This window comes from Lampetra planeri, chromosome 4 (assembly GCF_965212315.1).
Source record: "Lampetra planeri chromosome 4, kcLamPlan1.2.h2, whole genome shotgun sequence".
In the NCBI taxonomy this organism is placed as follows: domain Eukaryota; kingdom Metazoa; phylum Chordata; class Hyperoartia; order Petromyzontiformes; family Petromyzontidae; genus Lampetra; species Lampetra planeri.
The window spans coordinates 30,508,928-30,532,411 of record NC_136110.1 but is presented as its reverse complement, the minus strand read 5'-3'; the positions used below and the strand labels follow the sequence as shown (position 1 = coordinate 30,532,411).

Below are 23,484 nucleotides of genomic sequence, written 5' to 3'. Positions count from 1 at the left end.
TGGAAATAATAAAATAATAAAAATAAAAGATAATAAAATAATTCTCATGAGATCATTCAGACGCTGTCTTCCCGACAGACCTGTTCTCCACCTGAGGACGGCTGCTTGCGTTGTGGCCGAAACGTGAGAATTGTTTTATTTTTATTATTTCCATTCTACGTGACTTTACAGAAAGAACCAAGAAGATGTGTTTACTATGTTTCACAACCACGTGGGTGATTACAAATGTGAACTTTTAACAAAGTTGTGATTAGTTTACTCTTAAGCATCACTTAGAACATTTGGATCAAGAGACTGACGACCAGAAAGGTGTGTACTCATCTGGATCACTGAATCAATGTCAAGTCCACGAGATGTCAATCTGTTTTTGTAAAGTAGCCACCCCCCCAAAAATGGCAATATTTCATTTCCTCGTCACATTTAATTACAAAACAATCAGTGGAATAACGTGGATATGTAAAAACTGCAAATTAAGCTTTAAAAATAACAGCTCTGGAGAAATCAACCTCGGCCTTTCTGGAAACCTGCTGTGTGCCACTGGTTTACTTTGCTGTTTAGTGTGCACCAATTATGTATCAAAATACTACATTGATGCACTCAGCCACTGCTCAAATTGCTTACAAAATGTTATAAATTCAATGGGGACTTATAAAGTTTATAGAGTCACTATCTCTAAATACCGGATAGTGGACATGCATTAAAAAACACTACACAAAAAACACATGCAGCAGCAGGTTAATTGAAAATGTTCAGCCTGTTTTGATGAAGACGCATTGAAAATGGTTACAAAACAAATTACCCTACCATCAGAAAAACCCTCAATACACAATCATCGCTTAAGGGAAGGTGCTGTAGTAAATCAATCTCTTGATTATTATAACGTGTTTCTAATCAGATGGGTTTTCATCTAAATATTCTGAAAGAGAATATCTGATAATGGTTCCTCATTCCTGCATGCCAGATTGATTTTATAAAACCCACTTAAATCAGAAAACAGGACCCTGCGGGGTGGGCTGGTAGGAACGAATAACCAAAGAATATAAACATAATGTATTATTACACTTGTTTAGCCAGGAAAGCCCCACTGAGTCTAAAGGTTTTTGTAGGGTCCTGCCAAGTGTTTGCAGTAGGGGGCGATGTTGCTACACCGAATCGGACGATACGAAGGGAGAGTGTGAGGCCTAGTTCTAGGCTTTAGGCCTAGCTGTAGGCGTTAGGCCGCTGTGAGTTAATTTGTAATTTAAATGTTTTAATTATTTATGTAAAAGCTTTAAATGTAAATGTTTCTATTTAAAAACATCAGGGAATGTAACATTGTAAAACATTAACTCCCTTTCACACACGCGGGGGTACGATACGAAGGGAGAGGTTGAGGCCTAATTCTAGGCTTTAGGCCTAGCTGTAGGCCGCCGTGAGTTAATTTTAAAATTAAATGTTTTTATTATTTATGTAAAAGCTTTAAATTTAAATGTTTCTATTTAAAAGTATCAGGGAATGTAACATTTTTAAACATTAACTCCCTTGCACACATGCGGGGGTACGATACGAAGGGAGAGTGATAGGCATAGTTCGAGGCTTTAGGCCTAGCTGTAGGCTTTAGGGCGCTGAGTAAAATTTGAAAAAGCTATCTCAGGGAATTATAAGGGAATGTTACACTTGTTTAGCCAGGAAAGCCTCATTAATTTAAATGTTTTAATTAAAAGCTATCTGAGGGAATTATAAGGGAATGTTACACTTGTTTAGCCAGGAAAGCGTCACTGAGTCTAAAGGTTTTTGTAGGGTCATGCCAAGTGTTTGCAGTAGGGGGCGATGTTGCTACACGGTCGGACGGACGATATAATCTATTGTAGGCTGGTCCACTTCGTTCCTACTAGTATAATGTACTTGTAAACAACTGTTGCATGTTCCTTTGGTACAGCTTTGTTTTAAAACAATGACAGGCACTATGCTAGGCCTGCTAGCATTTACTAACAAGCTTGTTAGAAAATGTCATCTTTGCACACACCGGTAAACATAAGCAGTTTGAGTATCAGAGATTTGTGTACAAAATGACTTTCTTCTGTTGGGAGAAAAGCAACGACTTGTATAGAGAAACACTCGGTTATAATGGACCCTTATTCCTGACCAGAATAGGGATGAACAAATCAGTTCCAAGCACTTCACAAAGACGAACACAACAATGTACACAGAAAACAGCTGTGATACTTAAAAAAAGGATCCACTCACATTCTATTCAGAACACATTAAGTTGAGTTTTTCGATTAGTTTGTAATTTGAAAGGTAAAAACAAAGCGCTTAGTGGTTTTATACAATCATCCACTTTGATGGCACACCACCTTATCTGGGTGGGTTTGGGCAGCCTCACGTGCACAGTAGAATCACTTAACGACAGCACAAACCACTGGTCACGCAATCTTCATGCAGAGATTCACACGAAACATTTCACTGCGATGTCACGCCACCTTTTGTTAATGATCATAAACGTGGGGTAGTCTGTATGGCATGCATGGCACAGGAGGGATGGATTTCTAAAACATAATTCTGCTGGGGAAAAACAGCCAAGTGGTTAACACACTTAGCTTGCTACCTGGTGACCCTCAGTACTATTCCTGGCCACTGTCAACATTAGCGACCAAACCACACTGACCAGCGTAATGAGGTACAGTCAAATAACTCTCATGACCAATGACGAGTGAGGCCTTGATTCAGCAGATTCATGAAAGTCTGTAAATGAATCAAACACATCAATACTACAGGTATTTTGTAGTAACTCAAGAATATGGTTCACTCGTAGTCGAAAGGTTTTTTGTTTAACAGCTATTTTATCATGACTATAGTTTGTCACGAACAGGGTATAGAGCGTAAGGCACCGAATGTGTGAATTCAAGGAATTCAAGATCACAATGCGCACACGGTCAATTTTTCCACATTTGTGTAACTTACACAGCAAAAAAGATATTGAAATAGAGCTGAGTCTTTGAGTTTATTAAATGCTTGGTTTTAGTAAACATTCAGACAAAAACAGCTGTTTCCCCAAATAATGGGGCTCTCCCAGCTTGCAATATGTGTGAAAGGCACATTAATGCGTAATATTTTTCCACTTGTAGAACCGTACAATATTGTGGACTTAAGTATTCCGTTCCCATTTCAAACAGTATTTTGTTGAAACCATCTAAATGTGAAAAAATAACAAACTCTTACCATCAAAAGAACCATACAGAATTTAAAATAATCACACATAGTATACATAAATGGATAAAAAAGAATATTACTGTAATTCCACAAATCGCCCCTTTCAAAGCCTAAAATTATCATGCATTTATGATACAGTGATTGTCAGATATTCGCTCAAACGTTTGTGATTCCACCATAATTCTCTGGCATAATGAGCTTCAGCATTAAATATACATTAGTACGATACGACGAACTAAGACCATGAAAATATCAATAATCTCTCCCTGTTAATTGGAAAAGTGAAATTAATCAAAACATTTTGGCCACCATAAATCATAATATTTTGAAAAAAAAACATGAAGCATAGCAGGAATAATAAAAGATCGTCAACCAATAAAAACAATATTGAACGTACCCTACATTTATAAAAAAAAGCAACTATTACTGTTTTCTTTACATTCAATATAAATGCATATGTTTTAATTGTATGCCAATTGTGGTACAGAACGTAAGAAATTCTACAATGGAATAGATTGAGTCTCACCTTATTTGTGTAGCCTGTGCTATATATAATGCTTTAAAAAAAATCAAACCCTCGAAAAGGAGGCATATTACATTCCAATCGTCAAAAATTGAAAATGCTTAAATTGCTGGTAAACCTTTCAAATATCTTACATATTAACGTCACGTGAAATTTAAACGTTTAACAGTATGTGGAATACGTTTGCAAAGCGAATCAAATACAACTTATATAGCATTATCTGCATGACCCAGACAAAAAAGTTGTTCAACATTCTACACATTACCAACCGAAATAGTTGAAACATGTGATCATTAATAAACTTTGACAAAGCACTGCTTTGCAAAAAAACCCGCCTCACAGGACTTCTGAGTGCACACTCTACCGCCCCCCCTCACATTGTGCATTTAGAAGACTTTGAGCTGTACAGGAGCACATTATACCTCAACCCCGCAAGTCAGACACGCTCAAGCTGAAGCACGCACGCACATCCTACGCATCTTCCTATGCATTTTTTATGAGCATTAGAAGCACTTTAATAACCCAGTACAGGGCCGTGATTATAAAGGGGCATATAACAATGAGCATTCAAGTGGGACGTTCCGTTAATTGGCAGTCTTAACCTCCTTTGCCTTTATCAACACAACATTTGAGATATAAACAAAAAATACAACGGTGTGTGTCATGGTGTCATCTTCCTCAGTGCAGTGAGATTTTGGTGTAATACAAAAAATATTGACAAGTAAACAGGGAATATGTGACAGCCTTTTGTAACATCGCTGCTGAAACAGCGTCCATGTTCCAGGGGCCGGATCAGATCTTGGATATTTGCAAGGGGGCAGCTGGGGGGGGTGAGGGGGCTACAGGAAGGAGTTGGAGGGTGGCACGTACGAGAAGCCCAGGAAGGCATCGTCCGCCTCGATCACATTGACGCTCACGCGCACGGGCTGGCTGATGGAAGCCGTCACGCACTCCTCCGTGAACTCCGGGTCAAAGTGACGCAGGTCATCGGGCCCATCCTTTTCAAAACAGCAAACAGGGTCCACATCACAGTATGATTTTTTTTTTTTAACACAAGTATACTTATATTGAGTCCTAACTTAATAGTGTACAATGGTGCTAATGTGTTTTTAATTACAAATGACATGCAAATTATTTGTGCACTCTTTCAATTAGGAGTGAGGATAAATTTACCACTTTTGGGTTGAAGGGTGGCACCACTTTTTTCGCATCCAGTTTCAGCCAGTCGATGGAGATGAAAAAAACGTGCTGCTTAATATCCTTCTGCATGAAAAAAACAACGGTAAACACCAATGAACATGTTAAGTGTTTTACAGTAAAATGTGATGCTATGTTCCTGTAAATAAAGCACAAACGGAGGAATGGTATCCCAAGCGCACACACCCTGACTGAATAATCGACATTAATAAAACCTGAACGGAAACCAATTGCACCGGCTTTAATGGCCATTACCTGGTACACGGGACAGCTTTAAAACATGCACAGTTGCGTTCTGCTTTACTCAATAAAAAGGGCACTTAACGAATCCTCTTGAACAAGGCTAGTTAATTTTGTTTACAAGTTTAGCATTTGAATAATCGCATGGAAAAACGTAGTTTTTATGGTTGACCAACCTTAACCGACACTGACCAGTATAGTCAATCAAGGACTATGACCAACATCCTATGGTGGTAAAATGGTGCAAGTGTTTTAAAAAATATTTTGCAAGTTAATCGCTTGTCACGCGACCAATCGCAGCGGGATGTGCCGTGCGGTTTGGATGGCTTCGCAGCGCACCGTGTTCAATCCTTAGTAAAATGATACTCTTTACGATTACCAATTCCATAACTTTGATAATCCATTCCGTAACCGAACAACCGTTATGTTGAAAAACTGCACAACATTGGGGCAGTGACCTGGAGCGGTAGGACGTTCAAGCCGCACGACCACCCTGGTTAATCACTGGAGGTGAATTGACAGTGGACGCCAAAGATTCCGTGACATTACAAATAAAAACAGTAGGCCATGCGTGTCGCCGTAAGTCGAAATTTAAAAAAATAACTTGCAAATTAGCTAATTGGGTAAAACCACATAGCAAACATTGCCCGTGACTAAGCAACTTATGCAGATTATGCTCGACCGTGAAACACAGCCCCTTTGTGACAGGCAAATACCACGGTTTACCAAACGTACAAATGATTACATTTGATTTGCAGGTGTAGTGCACGTGGCGCACAACGTACAAAGTCATTGTGTGAGCCCAGGCGGTAACGCTTTTCCTTCTGGAGCAGCCCCTCCAGGATGTTGTGTGCGGCGGGGCTGCCGTGCCTCAGCAGCAGTGGCTTGTGCAGGATATCGTCGTACATCGTTGGCACGTCGCGGCAGTAAAACGGAGGCTGCGAGAATCGGGCCAATGCATGCGTACAGCAGCGAAGAAGCGTAATGCACTTGGCGTTGATCACGCGACGCTTGCTTCCCAACATGCGTTGGACCTCGTATGCATTTATTAGCAGTACGGAAGCTGACGGACAGCTGTCAGCACTAGGTCTACACCAAAATGCACACAAGCGCAAATACAAAGACCACCCATATAACTTAAACAGACTGTCAGGACAAGTGCTGTTAATTAGCACGTATTAAAGGAGGCAGTGTACAAGGGGGTATAGTGTGGCCAGTATCATGCCTGGCCACCTTTGTCTCCCTAGCACTGATGTTTACACACCACATCAGGTACACATTTAATGCCGAGTCGACCTAGGGGAAACCCAGGACTAGTTAAGACATCAATTGATAGATATCGCTCACAAGAAAATGAATGCCATGGCTCAACATCATACTTCACACAAGGGCACAAAAGCATCCACGTATTCACGCACAACCATGCATATACTTATCGACGCGTACACAAGCACATGCATGATTGAGTTCCGTTGGCCACACCCACGAACAATGAACGAAGTTTGTTATTACACCAATAAATAGTACTTCAGGATAACGTCCGCTTGTCCATATATTTTTACATCGTATTTAAGAACTTTCATATCAAGGGGGTATAATTCACAGAATGTAATGCAATGTACTGTGCATTTTTCTCCCACTTGGTTGAGGCATTAACACGTACAACATTCACAGGGCAACTGTCAAGGACTTACCAAGCCAAACAGCATCTCATAGAGGACGGACCCTAGGCACCACCAGTCGACGGTTCTGTCGTACGGCTCCTTGCGCAGTATTTCTGGGGCGAGATACTGCAGGGGAGAGAACAAGTCAATACACTGGAGCAAGGCCGTAGCCATAGAGTCAACATTGGGGGGGACCAAATCTTACAGAGGGTCTGGGGGTCCCACCCCCCAAACAAAAAATCTCAATTTGAAAACTCATTTCCTGCCTAAAATATAAAAAAATTCACTAATACATAGGATGGACTTTTTATGATTTTTTACAATAATGTCTAATAGTGTATTTTATTACATTGATGTTTTTATTTTTTTTACCTTTTCTTGTTTCATTGTATATAATGGCAGAGATTAGGGATTAATAAAGTACAACCATAACCACAATCATATAAACAGAAATCTATGCATTGTTATATGAAGACAAGTCCAGATATTGTGGCCAACGTTTAGAAAATTGTTGTTTTTATTTACATCGCATCGCAATTATTTTTTAAAATATTTTCAGAGCCATATATTGGGGGGACATTTTGAGCATATTTGAGTATTGGGGCGGTTGTGTCCCCCCCAATATATATTATAATTACGGCCTTGCATTGGAGTCTATTGCTTCCTGAAGACGAAACAAAAAAAGTGCATCCCTGCAATTACTTGCTCATGCCACTGCAAGCAGAAGGGTCCTCCACTAAAGGGAGCTCTACAGAGCCCAAGTTGGGAGCTCTCGTGTTCTAGACATCTTCTATAGGGAATGTTTCCAGACGACTTGAACGTTGAACGAGGTGGGCGTGCCCACACTGTATCCCACTACACGTCACCTTCCCATTCACTTCTGTGAGGTGGACAAAGGTGGGGGGGGTGGGGGGATTGAGAAACCCGTCCAATGTTTTTGCTGCCGCGCTGGAAGATCAATTTCAACTGGCGATCTCTGGATTGCAAGTCCAGTGAGCTAACCATATTACACCAAGGCAGTATCTTTGACGTAGCACAAAAGAAAACCTGTTGATAGAGTTGCCAGTGCTGCACAGGTACAAATAACAATCTGTGGTAGTAGCTCTTCTTCAAAGCATCGATGGTCAAGCTATGCCGGAAACGACACCCCTTATACATTCTATCCTCCTTCGCGGGAAGTGTAAGTGACAAATGTGTTTGGTATTTATTAAAACTAAACATTGCGTGCCTAATAAATTGCAAATGGTAATCATGACATCCGTGCTCGTCTAAATGAACCACGCGTTACCTCCGGAGTGCCGCAGAATGTGGTCGTAGTCTCCGTTGACTCCATGCCTTCTTTGCAAAGCCCAAAGTCTGTTAGTTTGATGTGTCCCTGGGGAGTATGGGAAATGGAAGGTACATAAATAACTTATAAACAATTTTTTTAACGACCTTTTATTTTACCAGGCAAGGCCCACTGAGCTATATAGCTCTTTTTCAGAAGCGACCTGGCCACAAATGATAGCTCACAGGGAGGAACATGCAAACTCCAAATATACAGGCATAAGGGTCAGGATCGAACCCACGACCTCCTGTGTACCAGGCGAGGTAGTTAACACCTCGCCAATTAAAGGCCTCGTACAAATCATGGGAATCATAGCAGGGGCTTTATTAAAAGTTATTCATTTTTATGGTCATTTCTCTCTGTATGTGGCCAACACACTTTGAGAATGCGATTACAAATGTCGACCTAGTGAATTTTGTGGTTATAAAAAAAATTGGTTAATCACCCAATTAATGCACTCCAGCTAAGTACCTTGGTATGAGGTGAATTAATTCAATACATGGTTCCTAGCCTACAGTTTTAAGAAATATTTACGCAAAACGTTTTATCGTCCATAGTTAACGTAAACCAACCTAAAAACAAACTTAGAAAGTAGTATTTCACAATTTCCGAAATTTACAAATACCTACATGCTACGGAATCAAAAACACATAGGTTATTTTATCAAACTGGAATCAACTGTACCAATTTGACGGCCCTCTTAAATACAGTGGAAATTGTATATTGCAGAAACGCAATCAATATCTCCGCATAGAGTATAATAAATAAAACAATGTTCAGTCCATCAGCCTATTGGTTTTCTAGACCAATAATTCTCACAGCATTTGTTAAAGCAAGCAAACTCTGAACCGGCTGTATTGTAGCATGTTATTTAATGTGAATTTGATCATGTTCACCAACGTACCTCAGAATCCAGCAGAATGTTTTCAGGTTTCAGGTCCCTGGAATACAGAATAAATAAACAGCCTTAATAAATAATAATTTCTAACGTTTCAGAGGGCAATGCAATTTCACACGCGTGCACCACTACAGTGAATCCTTTAACTTGACATTCATAGGTACGCATGTCCAACGGGAAGAACGAGATGTAAAATTGAAAAATAATCTGCATGGGGATACTGATGATTTGTAACTTTGATCATTATCTGTGTATGATAGCTCAATGTTAATGTGAAATTTTATTGAGAGACCACGACTGTGTGTTATCTTAGTGTGGTCTGGGATTGTTGTTGTTTTTGTGCCTTGCCCAATCTTGATAAATTGGATTTATGTAATTAATTCATTTCTATTTAGTGACTTATTTACCATTTTTGTATATTTTGCACTCCTATCGTATTTCGTATTGTTTGCTGTGACAACTTGCTGAACAGCCCATACTGGACACCTGTGAAAGAGCTTCATAGCTCATCGGATTCCTCCTGCTGCAGTCTAAATAGCGATTCTGATAATACATCAGACATTCCCGAGGCTACTAAAGCTCAACAGTAGCACCTTTGCTCACATTGACATTAACATGGCACACGTGACAAAGGTAACAAATGGCACCAATATTATAAAGCGAGTATTTCAGTCCTCTCATTAAAGTTGCATCCGTAACCTGGATCAAAACTGGCTGTTTCAGACCACTGACCACTAACTTTAAAGTACTATAATTGGCTATTATAGTACTTATTTTACAAACAGCTCAACTTCAAATAGACGATGGGAGTAAGAATTCTGGAGTATGAGAACATGCTGATGTGCGCACGTTATTCGGTGGACATATACGCCAAGGAAGGATGCCCCGTGGCAATAGACAAAGAAAGGATGCACCATGGCAATAGACACCCAAGTGTAGGGAACGATAAATGAAGGATGATCGAGAATGTGTTGGATAGACACAATTCAATCAACATACACCAATAATGTATCAAGATTGAACAAAGCCATGAAGCTCGTACTAGTATCAAATGACGAGGAAAACACATCATAACTGAATAAAAACTGTGCTTATGAATCCTAATTAGGTCAAAACAGGTGCACAATTGTCTATCACTGTGGATGTCAGTCGATCACATTTGCTAAATTTATTCTTGGTGGTGATCTAAGAGGACCACAATGCACTTATTCAGGAAATGCCGATTTTTTTTGCACATGATTTTAACACACATTAGTGTCTTGTTTCAAACCAGTACTAGACTGAAAACGGTGGAGAGACTTTATTCAGCTTCTCTGCAGCCATCAAGTCGACAGGAATCTAAGAAGGGCATGGGATGCCTATTAGGAAGCCACTGGAGCTACGCTCTTTTAAATTGAGATTGAAAACTCATTTATTTAGAAAAAATTTTGTGTTTAGTTTGTTGTCCTTCCTCTGCACCTCTGATTACCACGATTGGCTACATACTGCACGAACGACGTTCAACATACATACACGGATTAAAATCACAGCGCTGAACAATAAAACACTAGGGCAGGGGACGGCAACTAAAATAAGACATTTTTTATTGTGCAAAAAAATCGATATGTCAAGAGCCGCAATGAAAAACTATAACAACTTTTAGACCTGGCCACAAATGATAGCTCCACGAAATGGCTCATCACGTGGAAATGTATAGCAGCCAAATACTCCAAAAGCATGCTTCTAAATGTGGAGGGAAAAACTGGAGGACCTGGAGAAAAATCCACGCGACCATGGGGAGAAGATACACGCAAACTCCACATATACAGGCGCCAGGGTCGGGATCGAACCCGCGACCTCCTGCATACCAGGCGAGGTTGATAACGCCTCGCCACCGCGGCGCCATGGCATGTGAATACGACACGGTGATCCCTGATAAATAACGTTGAGCAGCGGTCCTTAAAGAGCCGTGAGCAGCTCCGGTGTCGTGGGTTGCCGATCCCCTGTACTAGAGTGCGATGTTTCGGCGGGCAGAGTGTGCAGTGAGCGTTGCCTGTAGATGATGTTGAGGGAATGCAGGTAACCGATGGCGCTGGCGATCTCGGCCGCGTAGAAGCGAGCACGATGCTCGGGGAACGTGCGCTCCCGTTGTAGGTGGAAAAAGAGCTGTGCGCAAAACACAGCGAGGTTAGAATTTTTATCAAATTGCAAAAGCAATTTCGGCGTTGCGAGATTCGGTCGCATTTACATTCCATATAAATCCAAATTGGAATGTATTGCAGTAGGTTAGCACACCTGTACCGTGCGTGACGTTTTATGTTGCACATTGGAAAATGGAAAATGTTAGTCAAATTTACATGTATCCTCATTTACAAGCAATTTTCTAACCATCAAGGGCTAAAACCCAGTGGATGTGTGCAAAAGTCAAATTTTTCTTATTAAAGGAAAACCGATTCCTGATAAATATTAAAACGGTAGTTGTCGATGAATTGTATTCAACAATGACGATGACATTCTTTCCAATGAAACCATTCTGGAATGCTTTGCAATACTTGTTATAAACACACACCTATTTAAAATGTCAAGATGTACACCGATTACTCGCTAACAGTGTATGTAATATAAATATGTATGGTAATAAAAATTATCTCAATATTATATACTTTGTGAGAAATATAAAGGCATTCGAAAAATATAATACTGCAATGTTCCTCAATTTTTCCTGGTGTGACCATTTCAAACACAGCACGTGCTCTCAGGCAGTTAAAACAAGAATTTTACACGTGATAAATGCCTTTCATTAACCCATACAAAACAATGTCATGAATCCAATGTGTTGTGATTCAGCACTCACAAAGCACTGCTACTTCATGCACAGGTGTGAGCATTAATGCGCGAGTGTTTAATTTTTTTCCCCACAGGCGTTAGGTGGTATTTTAAAAACCACCTCCTAGCTTGGCCAAAGATCTCCCTACGTGTTTTTGGCAGAGGTGTCAAATTCATCACCTTCCTCCACATCCCACCCTGTTGGAGGTGTGGGCTCCCCAGGGCTGAGTGAGGAGCATGTCTGTGCGGAAGGTGGTTAGACGCAACACCTCAGCAAGAGCCAGAAGGGACCACAAAAGGAAGTACGATTCCCGCTGATGGATGTTATTATGTATCTTACACAAGAACTGCACCTTGATGAGCACGGTTGGCTACGTATGGTGCGAAATAAGTTCTACATACGTTGGCACACTGGACTTGCAATCCAGAGGTTGCCGGTTTGATTTGTTCTTCTTGCCCTACTGAACATCTCCCACCTTTCTAGGACATCTGTGAAAAAGAGCTTTAAAACTCTTCGGATTTCTCCAGTAAAAATAAATACGCAGATTCTGAACAATGGGCAGGTTTCTTAAATCACGCACCCAAACACTTGCGTCCACCCAACAGTATAGATGGAAGGTCACTTATGGTGGGGGTCTTACTCTAGGTACCTCTTCCAAGACATTTGGACAGTGTGGAAACGAAGGTCATAATACCCTCGCGAGCAGGGGCCGGCAACCTATAGCTCCGGAGACGCATGCAGCTCTTTACGGACTGCCTCGTGACGCGACGCACGTATTCCCATGCATCGCGGTTCTTGAAATGCTGCGTTGTGTACCAAAAAAAAAAATGTCTCTTATTGTTATTTCGGTTGCCGACTCTTGCTCTAGAGGGGCTCTGTAAAACTCCATCTAGCGGAAGCCCTTCCCTCCGGCAGAGGTGTGAGTGAGCAAGCAATTGCAGGGCTGCACCTTGATCTTTACAACCGTACGCAAGGCGCGGAACAGCATACCTCCCCGCCGTTCACATAGTCCAGCACGAAGTAGAGTTTGTCGTTCGTCTGGAAGGAGTAGTGGAGCGCGACTAGAAAAGGGTGGTTGCAGTTCTTTAAGAGTACGTTCCTCTCAGCCATCACGTGCCTTTGCTGTGGAAAACCAAAACAGTGAAACTCCTCTCGTCTGCCGTCACGTTACATCATTAATATTACACCCCGCATCACCCCAAATTGATACAGTTCTCTGAATTATCCGAGCTTACCTGTCACGGCCAATCCACCACCTGACACGGCCAATCAGCAAAAATAGTGTCACATTGACAAAAGACAAATAGTTCACTACTTTAGCCCACCGGTGTGTTGAAGAGTGAAACCACAACATTTAACATTTTTGAGAACGACGTTTCGCTGGAACTTGCATCCAGCATCATCGGGCAATTTGCCAGAATGATTGGCCGTGTCAGGTGGTGGAGGGTTACGACACATTTATAAATAACGCGATCTAAACCCAAAAACGTTTATAATGAATAATATTGGTCGCGAAAGCCTACGTGTTAAAGACAGAAGTGTCGTGGTTATATTAGCATTACAACAACAAATATTACGTCGGATTTTTTTACATTCACCGTGTACCTCATTCTTTTGTAATATAACAGACTTCTGTAGCACTTTGACAGCGTAGAATTTCTCATCGACTTTGTGCCTTGCAAGCAGCACCTAAGCAGGAAAGAAAAGCGGTTTACTCGCGTTACAATGCTGAAGGCTCCAGTCAGCTGGCGCCTCCAAGATACAATGCATGTGAATGCACGCAGAGGGTCATCAAATTCTCATCGCAAAGGCAGAAAACCTATGAAAGAGATGTATTTACAAATGTGTGACATTGACAGAATGCCGAGTGTTTTGTATGATATTAACTGTATTGTTTTGTCGTCTTACATTTCAATAAAAGATGTGGAAATGCAATCGTGCACGGGACCTACCTTGCCAAAGCTCCCTTTGCCAAGAACATTCAGGAAATTAAAGTCCGAAGGTTTGGCCCTATAACACAGAAAAGACACGGTTATGCAATTTTACCAATTACAAGTTTGATGTAAACTAACCTTTCAAATTGATGTTAAAAATTTCACTAAAAAATCATCATATTAAAGCACAAGACATACAGCGGGTCTCCAGAAGGGCCGAGGTTGATTTCTTCAGAGCCATTGTTCTGTAAAGTAACCACAAGAACACACAAACTTCAAACCGTGTTCTCATACAATATGCATTTACAATTTTGTGGAAAATTCATTTACGTTCCACGTCGAGAGGAAGGTTTGGATGGATTGTAAGCACTATTCTGCAATTACCATTAGCACAAGGATGTTCTCAACAGGTATTGATTTAGGTTTCAAACTAATCAATTAATGTTGACCAATTTAGAATCACAAAATGTCACCGTGTGATGAAAGATTTAAAAAGGAACAAACAATGCTAGACCGTGTGCCACAATATCTCATAGTTAAGTGTAATTAAGAGGACTCTATGCTAGTAAAATTTTACTTCCAAAAAATGATTTTTCTCACCATGTCACTGTGAATGCCAACGTCGTGAAAGTCTGGCTGATTTCTGGGGTTGTCCATTTTAAGGAAGTCTTGGACATCTGTGCTACAATGCAAAGAAAAACACAAGTTAATTTTTGAACTTTTATAGCCACTCTGCACTTTATTAGCCATGCACAGCAACAAACCAAGCACAGCAGAATTCTAGAGTTCAATTTGTTATTGCACCAGTCTGCTGCAAAAGGTGGTTCTTTACATCGTATGCAAATGTCCATAGTACTGTTGCTAATATTAAAAGCTATGAGGAGAGCACTTACGTCTGGCAAAGCTCTGGAGTGCTCATTAACTTCTGAATGAATTCTTCGAGCCCCTCTCGACGCTGCTTGATGAAATCTGTATTATTATACAAATGTATAATGGATAAACACTTTCACAATCATAATTTATTATTGATATTGTGCCCTCCCTCGCAGTTCATATCGAGGCATGAAACTGGGGAAATGCAAAAAACCTTCAGGGACTTATCTGGAAGAAAAAAAAGTTCCATTGGGAAAAATGGGGAGTAGATCTTCTTGTTTTTATCGGTAAAGTCACGTAGAAGGGGGGGGTGTAACCCCCCCCCCCAACTCAGCGTAGATATAAGCTCCCAGCTTGACAGGTTCTCATTCTTTACCTGAAGACGGCTGCTTGCGTTGTGGCCAAAACGTCGTGAGAATTGTTTTATGTTTTATTTTTATTATTTTATTACTTCCCTTCTACGTGACTTTACCGAAAAAACCAAGAAGATGAATTCCTGCAGTCACGAAAGCTTTAAATGGGGAGTAGATATTTAACAATCCTTCGATTTATGGTCAAAAATCTGTCTGTATCGCTAATGATACGAATAGATTTTAACTTGTATATATTTCACACGTAGGCTTTCGTGACCAACATTATTCGTATAAAAGTTTTTTTTGGGTTAGATCGCGTAAATATAAATGTTGTGTAAATCCAACTGCAACCCAACACATAATATGTCCTGCATATTTTCAGATTAACGTAATCCATTTTCATGTATGCGAATACATTAACCCTCCTGGGATCTTCACACTTGGAGGTGCACAGTGATCCCTCTAATTGATGATATCACACTACTCTATTTTAAGACCGGAAACAAGAAAACTTATTCACAATACTGTCAATCGCCTGATGAAGCTGGTTGTAATTACCAGCGGAAAGTTGTACTCAAAATTGTAAATGTTGTAAGTTTCAGCATCAGAATATTTATTTATATACTGGAGGAATCGGATGAACTATGAAGGTCGCTTTCACAGATCTCCAGTCGAGGTCGGTCCTCAAGTTTCAACAACAAACAATAAAAACCGATAGGAGTGCAGAGAATAGGTAAGCAGGCCACTACAAATAAATAAAATTTAAGTATATAAGCACTGGTGTGCTGAAGGAGTAACTAATTGGCACATTTTTGTCACGTGACAAATCTTATTAATTGGCTGTGTCTGTGGAGGTATGTTTACGGTGCATTTGTATTTACGCGATCTAACCCAAAAAAAACGTCATTACTTCTAAATTATATTTAATTGGTTCACGTGACACTTGCAGCCACGAGTGATATTCCATGCACCACATTGTAAAAAAATATAAATATTCTCGAATCAAATTATACGCCCTAACCATGACAAATAATTCCATCATTGGGTGGAAAGGGCAATCTTTACATGCTGACATACAAAAATCCAACATTCTTATTAAAAGCATGTAAAAATGTGTCTAAAAAAAAATAGAAAAATATTTATTTGTTCATCCACTTTTTCGAATGTTTAAAAATTTTAATGGAAATTCAAAGAAACGCTACCAATCCGGTGTAATAATGTATTGGATGCAATCATTAATATTAACTTTGAAGGCCATGATATAAGCATAAAATCACACGTATAAGAAATCAGTGTCTTTAAATTAGTTTCAATGTTTTTTATTTCTTGTCAGCGCGGTTTTCAAGAGGTGTGTCCACAAGGCGAGATATTTTTGGAATCTAAGCAGACTTGTTTTTGCATTGCCGTACATGATACTACTGTAGCCGACCAGATTCCTACACAGTCTACACACACACAATGTGTTGAGGATCAGGAACCCATATTGTAAACACGTCAAAGTATAAGTACGCCTTTTAGCGTCCTCTGGTTTAAAACCGTTTTAAGACTAGGCTCCAAAGAAAGCTGTCTCTGGTGTGGACCAAGCAGTTTCAAAGACAATGCATATCAGAGTATGTTTTTTTTGCATTCTGACCACAAGTATTGTGGTTAATGCAGACATGATTCCTTGTAAAAGGTTTCAGTTTGGTGTTTTGACATCTTAACACCTGTTTTGTTGCCAGAAAAAAGGGGAAAACCTATTCTATGTTGGTACTGGCAAAGGAGGTCCCATGACATCAAAGTATACATTACAAATATACGGTGCTGGAGATAACCACATGTTTTAACAGACAGTTAATAAAATACTTAATTTTAGAGTAATATCTAATAAGTTGATATATAAATGAAAATATGGTTTTATATTATATATGAAATCTGTACCTGGATCAAAATTATTGCCAAAAATCCTCTTCGCAGGAATTTTCAATGTCATATTTGGACACTGTTTCTTTAACTGTAGAAAACACAAGAGCCACATGGGCATATTAATACAAAACCCACAAAATTCCTGAATGAATCATAATGGAAATGCTCTCTGTCATGTGGTATGTCTTAATCTGCCTGCTAACTAAAATAAATATATAACAACTTTAACTTTTCATATTTTCCATGCAAATTAAAAGCATGCAACTGATATATTTGAGTGTATGAGAAGGAACATGTGTCGCCATCCAAACACGAATTGCTCCAAAATGTCAATGCTCGTGAACACCAAATACGCATTTGACTCACACAACGCTGCAAGAGAAACAATCTCAACAGGCAGAAAGATTTGTTTTTAATGCTGAGGGGTTAGGGGTATGATGTAGTGAAGTGGACACTGGTTTGAGGTCATACAGTTTTTTGGACAGTATTAATGCTATCATGAATCAAATCCATTCCAAGCCACTTCCTCTCAGCTTCGAACTTTAGTCACCTTTCACCCTTGTTCAATGTGATTTTCCTCATTTTAAGACAAGTGTACGGGAAGCGGTCTTCAAAAAGATACAAAAACTCACAGTGTTGTAGAGTTTGTCAAATTCTGCATAGCGCCTGAACACAAACCAGGACTGTCCTCCATTGCACACCATCATTTTGTACACCTATAAAAGTGCGACACGACAAAAAACACGCTCAGTACCAAGTAATGCGAGATGCATGGCTTCTTAGTGGGCCACATTCACCAACTAAGCATGCCCCAGTAAAATTGTTTAAGTGAATTGTTGCTTAAATGTGTACATTTTACAATAGTTTCTTTGTTGGTTAGAATATTCTCAGGGATATTTTTTTGGCCATGATATATCATTCATTTGTTTTAAAGGCAAAAAATAATCCATCAGGAACTTAAAGAGGTGACTCTGCTATTGGTACATTACAATGTCGCATATTTAACCTACTGGCGACTGAGGTATAGTCGGCTACATGAAAAAGTTTGGATGTTGTGAACATCTGAAGAAAATGACAGTTAAACCATGCACATGTAGGCAACTGGACCAACTAAAACAAAACCGCTACAAGAACAAAGCAAATGTACGCGAGATGAACATTCAATTGATGTATGCGAAGCAACTGAATTTGGGAATATACCAGAGAGAAAGACCATGACACCACGACAAACACTGCACTGTGTGGGCAGTTGAGTAATAACGGAAGTGGCATACTCTTTGAAGCTTTCGTGACTGCAAGGAGACATACTCTTTGGTTGTTTCGGTAAAGTCACGTCGGTAAATAAGAAAATAAATAAAAACAACTAAACTAAAACAAATGAAAACAACTAAACTGTTTTAATTTATTTTCTAAGATTTTTTACCTACGTGACTTTACCGAAAAAAACAAAGAGTATGAATCCTTGCAGTCACGAAAGCTTCAAATCTAGATGGAATAGTGGCAGTTGGATATGCGACATACTGCACTGTGAAAATGGTAAATTGCATTGTTCCATACTAGTTCCAATCAACTAACACATTGTACTTTAACTGAGCTCTGAGTGCGTGGCGTACTGTGAAGCGCTTCTTCCTGTGGTCAGTGTCCTCCTTGCTGCTGTTGATATGGACACTTGGCAACACCTTGTCTGCATCCATCCTACCCTACAAAAAAAATCAACAGACATTGTATATAGCCGTCAAGTGTGAAAGCAAATTCAAACGTGGTTCCGTTACTCCGAATTGTATGTGCAACTTCAATATTGGGGATTTACGGTATTAAAGAGTGGAATTGTCTACACAACCGATTTGTAAAGCATGGCCCACTAAAGTTGTGTTGATGAAAGTACTGTAATCTAGTCGACTATCTCCCCATTCTTTTTTAGTTCTGAAAATAACATTGCAAAGTTCCCTTTTTATGATGGCATGAAAAATGTTAAATAAATGCAGTTGTTTTAAACATATGAAAGCAAGACTTGTAGGGAAATTTTAGATTATTTATGATGGTTTATGTCTACCAGTGTCCAATTTCAGGAATTGAGAACTCTGAAATGATTGTTCTGCTAATCCTGCGGAATACAGCAACAAAAACACACTTTCTACACAGATTTAGTAACATTCTGGATATTAACAGTACTAAATCAAATGTAACCGAGTTGCAACCTCAGTTTAAATTATACAAATGTCGGATGGTATTGTTGTCTACACAGCAGTCAGATTTGCATTGTGACCATTATTGTTTTGCCAAAAAAAAGATTTAAGAGCACAGAAATACTTCCCCACGAACACACGTGGTCGGCCCTGACTCAATGCTTCCTTTAACCATACACGAAAGATTGGAAATACATGCATTTTTCATACTCATAATTAAATATTGCCGAAGCAAGGCACGGTGAAATGGAGGTGCTGAAACAGATAACATATGTAGATCTTCTTGGTTCTTTCGGTAAAGAAGATGAATCCCTGCAGTCACGAAAGCTTTAAATCGAAATTTAACACATGCAGATGTTTGCAAATCATGGTCGAGGATGATGATCGAGAACAACCCTGGACTGGCAGTCAAGGGAGAGCCAGTCCAAGAGTATATCTACCATGGAGATGAATGAACAAGATCAGCTTATGTGCATGAGAGATATTGATGGCTTGGAGAGGGCTTCATCCAGAAATGGATTGAACATCGCTATGGTTATGTGACAGTGTACTGTGCAAATTAAGGTTATTTTTCAGAAACACGATACAATCTTACTGTACACCTAACATCACACCCCGCCCATGGACAGCCAGACAAAAATGTGGCAAATTGGGTTGCAGGAGATTTCCTCTGACAAATTCGCGCAAAGAAATAAAACTAAAACTTTGATACACAAGTAATACAACACAAGATGTGTGCATTAGCTGAATAATCAAAAACAATATATCTTCTGTAGGCACAACGTAAAAAAAACCTCTATTCGTTTTGTAAATATTGTTTCACGAATTCATTTTGACCGTTTGTCCACCTCCCTGTGTTTAAAATGTTTGTATTACTGTACCGATATGCCATGACAAATGCAAACAACCCACCCCTTACTATTTTTATCACAACTAGCATAATTACCCATGTCTTGTTTCCACATGCTACGTGACAAGAACTGTAACAATTAATATTTTACAGCCCTTGGTCAATCAACTGTTGGATGATAACCTCCCCATATCATACAAATTACGAGGTCTGTACTTAACCACGACGGTCATCAGTTCGTGTTGATAAAAGCAGGACTGCCCTGGACCGGTTCAGTTATTACTTGCCACTGATGTCACAGCTGCTGCCAGGAATGTAACTCAGGTAACCCCGGGTCGGAAGCCGGTGTGAGTGCATACCCACCGTCAATGCTTCTTCACTCGCTATATTACAAAAGTTCATGTCAATATGTACGTACAGAATAGATGCTATAACATTATATTTCTAGTTAGAGGGCCACTTCCTAGAGTCATAGAAAATGCAATTTATTTTCACACAAACAATTTTTTCGTCAAGCAAAGGAGGTAACTTCGAATCTAGACAACAGTCTTGGACTATATCATGCTGGAGAGACCAGCAATTAGCATTCATCTTGTTGAGCATGAAAAGGAAATGAGAAATGTAGAGGGGAAATTTCACAAAATAATATATTTTTTAAATCAATGGAAAAAGAGAAGTTCAAAGTTTTTTTTAAATATTTAAACTGTGCTACACATTTGGGACTATAAACAGCTGTGGGTTGGAAATATGGCTTTCCTAAAATGAAGACAAAGAATATATGATCTGTTTAAAGTGATAAAGGGTAAGAGAGAAAAGGCCTACCCAAATACAGAGTAGAGATTGTATACAGAGTATATGCAAATAATAACAGTGTTATCTTCAAACAGTTCAGACTGCAATAAACGTACAACCCAACCTCTATCTTGATTTAGAAGCTTTCGTGACTGCAGGAATCCATAGTCTTTGGCTCTTTCGGTAAAGTCACGTAGGTAGAAAAATGAATAGATCACGACGTTTCGACCGCTGAAAAATCACAGCGGCATACATTCACGGTGCAGATGAAGGCAAGTGAATTCGATTGAGAATGAAGACCACACACATTTGTTGATCAAAGTTTGAGACGAGCAATCCCATCAAGCCAGCACACAGAGACCGGGGAGTTTGACAAGAAGTCTTCACCAAACAAAGGCATCATAAACAAACATGGAGATAGTGTTAACCATCTCAAGATTTAACTGCTGATGACACGTTCATTGGAACCGAGGGACGTTCGACCCCGACCCATGTGTTGTATATATTTAGAGTTTGCATGTTTCTCGCCGTTACATTTTTTTCTCCGGGTCCTCCGGTTTTTTCCCCTCCACACTTAGAAACATGCGTTTATAGACTATTTAGATTATTCTGCTGATATAAACGTCCAAATGATAAGCCACTTTGTTGAGCTTTCATTTGTGCCAGGTCGCTTTGAAAAGTTAATACCTCGGGTGGACTTTGCCTGGTAGGATGGGGGATGGTTTAGTGTTTTATTTGTAAGTGTTTAGTTCATCTTTCTCGTACGTTTTAGCATTGTTTCGTGTTGTAACGTTCTTACAACGTTCTTGAAATAAAGCTGGAGGGCTCACAAGATAGCGAGATGTTAACAACCTTGCCTGGTATACAGGAGGTCGTGGGTTCCATCCCTACCCTGACGATGCCTTCTGTGTATTTGGAGGTTGCTTGTCTCTATCATCACGGTGGCTAGATGTTAACTACCTCGCCTGGTATACAGGAGATTGTGGGTTCAACCCCTAACCCTGACGCCTGCTGTTGTATATTTGTAGTTTGCGTGTCTCTCTCCCATCATCATGACGGTGGCTAGATGTTAACTACCTAGCTTGGTATACAGGAGGTCGTGGGTTCCATCCCTACCCTGACGATGCCTGCTGTATATTTGGAGTTTGCGTGTCTCTATCATCATCACGGTGGCGAGGAGATGTTAACTACTTCGCCAAATATACAGGAGATTGTGGATTCAACCCCTAACCCTGATGCCTGCTGCTGTATATTTGTAGTTTTCGTGTCCCTCTCTCTCCTTGATCGCGTGGATTTTTTTCTCAGACTCCACCGGTTTTTTTCCCTCCACATTTCAGAACAACGTAAACACATTGAGAGTTACAGTATTTTGGCTGCTATACATTTGCACACCACGACGATGAAGCCACTTCCGTTGAGCTATCATCACTTGTGATCGCCAGGTCGCTTCTGAAAAAAAAGAGACTTTTAGCCGGTCAAATAAATAAAAATAGTTGTTATCCATGAAGGCCAAGGTGGTCTTGTCGAAATAACCTTTGCGCTAAAGGTCATTGCGACCAAGACGGCATTGGCATCTTGGCCGACTTCAACTTTTCACGATGTGAAAACCCAAAGCCGGTCACGCATTTGTAGGATAACCTCTCTCTATTACTACTACTACACTACAGTAACACCACCACCACCACCACCTTCTCCATCATTGTTCGACACATCCGAGGGGGTTTTATTCACGTGTCACTCGTATCGGACACGTCGGCTCTTCTGGCAACAACTTTGAAAGTTTCGACGGAAGGGTTGGGAAGGGGGTCACACTGAAAACTCAACTCGCTCGCAACCGCAGCGAACTTTTCACACACACGAGACTCACACATCTTGCCAGTAAAAGTACAAGTCACGTAACACCACAACAACAACAACCACACGCTTCTCTCACCTTCGCGATCGTTGGCGTTCCTTCGCCAAACTCTTCTTAACTTACAGGCGCGACGTTTTTTTTTACTTAAAAGTGGCAATCGCCCAAAACGTTACCGAAACCAAGCGACTGATGGTGGAGGTGGGGGGGATGGCTTAGTGGTGGTGGTTGTTGTTGATTGTGGTGGGGGGGTGGGCGAGTTGGACACATACAGCTACGGAGCTCCCGACGACTCCCACCCACACGGAGCCGGATCGCCACCACCGCTGGCTCCAATGGGGATCCGAGTGTGTGGGGGGGGGGTGGTGGAGGGGGAGGGGCGACGAGTTGGCTCCACCCCCTTTCCAACTCACTTTGTATTCTCTAACCCGGATACGCGCGTCTGGTCTTTCCCCCCCTCGCACGATTGGTTGAAGCGGGTCAGCGCGCGGCCAATCAGGTTGCTGGAGCCTCTTTCGGGGCTCGACGATGCGCCCATCTGCACTGCGGAATCTAAATGCGGCGGCGGCGCGCGCTGGGGCTCGGGTCTCCCCTCGCGCTTCCGCGTCGGTTCGGGCGGAGATTGCCGAGCGGAGCCGAAGTTTTGCCGAGCGGTCGCCGGTCGGTTTCTTACGTTTCTTGAGCGGGTATCCCCCCCACCCCAAGGCAGTTCTCGACTTACGAACACCCCCACTTACGAACACCCGCACTTATGAACAGCCTGCACTTACGAACAGCGTCTAAATTTCGATTGGAAGCTTTCGTGACTGCAGGGATTCATCTTCTTGGTTCTTTCGGTAAAGTCACGTAGACGTTTCGGCCACAACGCAAGCAGCCGTCCTCAGGTGAAGAA

The 23,484-nt window shown here is 40.7% G+C and overlaps 1 protein-coding gene across 3 annotated transcripts; it reads right to left on the bottom strand.

Annotated features, from left to right (window-relative positions):
* Positions 1–2,970: 2,970 nt before the first annotated feature.
* SGK3 (serum/glucocorticoid regulated kinase family member 3) lies at positions 2,971–22,897 on the bottom strand. Of its 3 annotated transcripts, none has more exons than XM_078593726.1 (17): positions 22,674–22,897; positions 18,526–18,612; positions 17,545–17,628; positions 16,928–17,000; positions 14,675–14,750; positions 14,382–14,463; positions 13,980–14,026; positions 13,800–13,857; positions 13,453–13,536; positions 12,838–12,969; positions 11,074–11,186; positions 9,048–9,084; positions 8,105–8,191; positions 6,847–6,942; positions 5,938–6,090; positions 4,889–4,978; positions 2,971–4,713 (listed from the first exon to the last, which is right to left on the bottom strand). In XM_078593726.1, exons 2-17 carry the CDS (start codon positions 18,604–18,606, stop codon positions 4,555–4,557), a joined length of 1,452 nt encoding a protein of 483 aa, XP_078449852.1. In that variant the 5' UTR covers positions 18,607–18,612; positions 22,674–22,897; the 3' UTR covers positions 2,971–4,554. The 3 variants fall into 3 exon arrangements, with proteins under 3 accessions (XP_078449852.1, XP_078449854.1, XP_078449853.1); XM_078593728.1 differs by having other exon boundaries at positions 18,526–18,607; positions 22,674–22,782; XM_078593727.1 differs by lacking the exon at positions 22,674–22,897 and adding an exon at positions 20,865–20,921.
* Positions 22,898–23,484: the final 587 nt, after the last annotated feature.

Bases quoted from the DNA above. Each gene is read 5' to 3' on its own strand.
- SGK3 (XM_078593726.1), bottom strand. From the start codon at position 18,606: ATGGATGCAGACAAGGTGTTGCCAAGTGTCCATATCAACAGCAGCAAG. The intron at 8,192-9,047 runs GTACGTTGGTGA...CATACTCCCCAG, and splicing joins ACATTCTGCTGGATTCTGAG to GGACACATCAAACTAACAGA. The intron at 6,091-6,846 runs GTAAGTCCTTGA...CGATTCTCGCAG, and splicing joins ATGAGATGCTGTTTGGCTTG to CCTCCGTTTTACTGCCGCGA.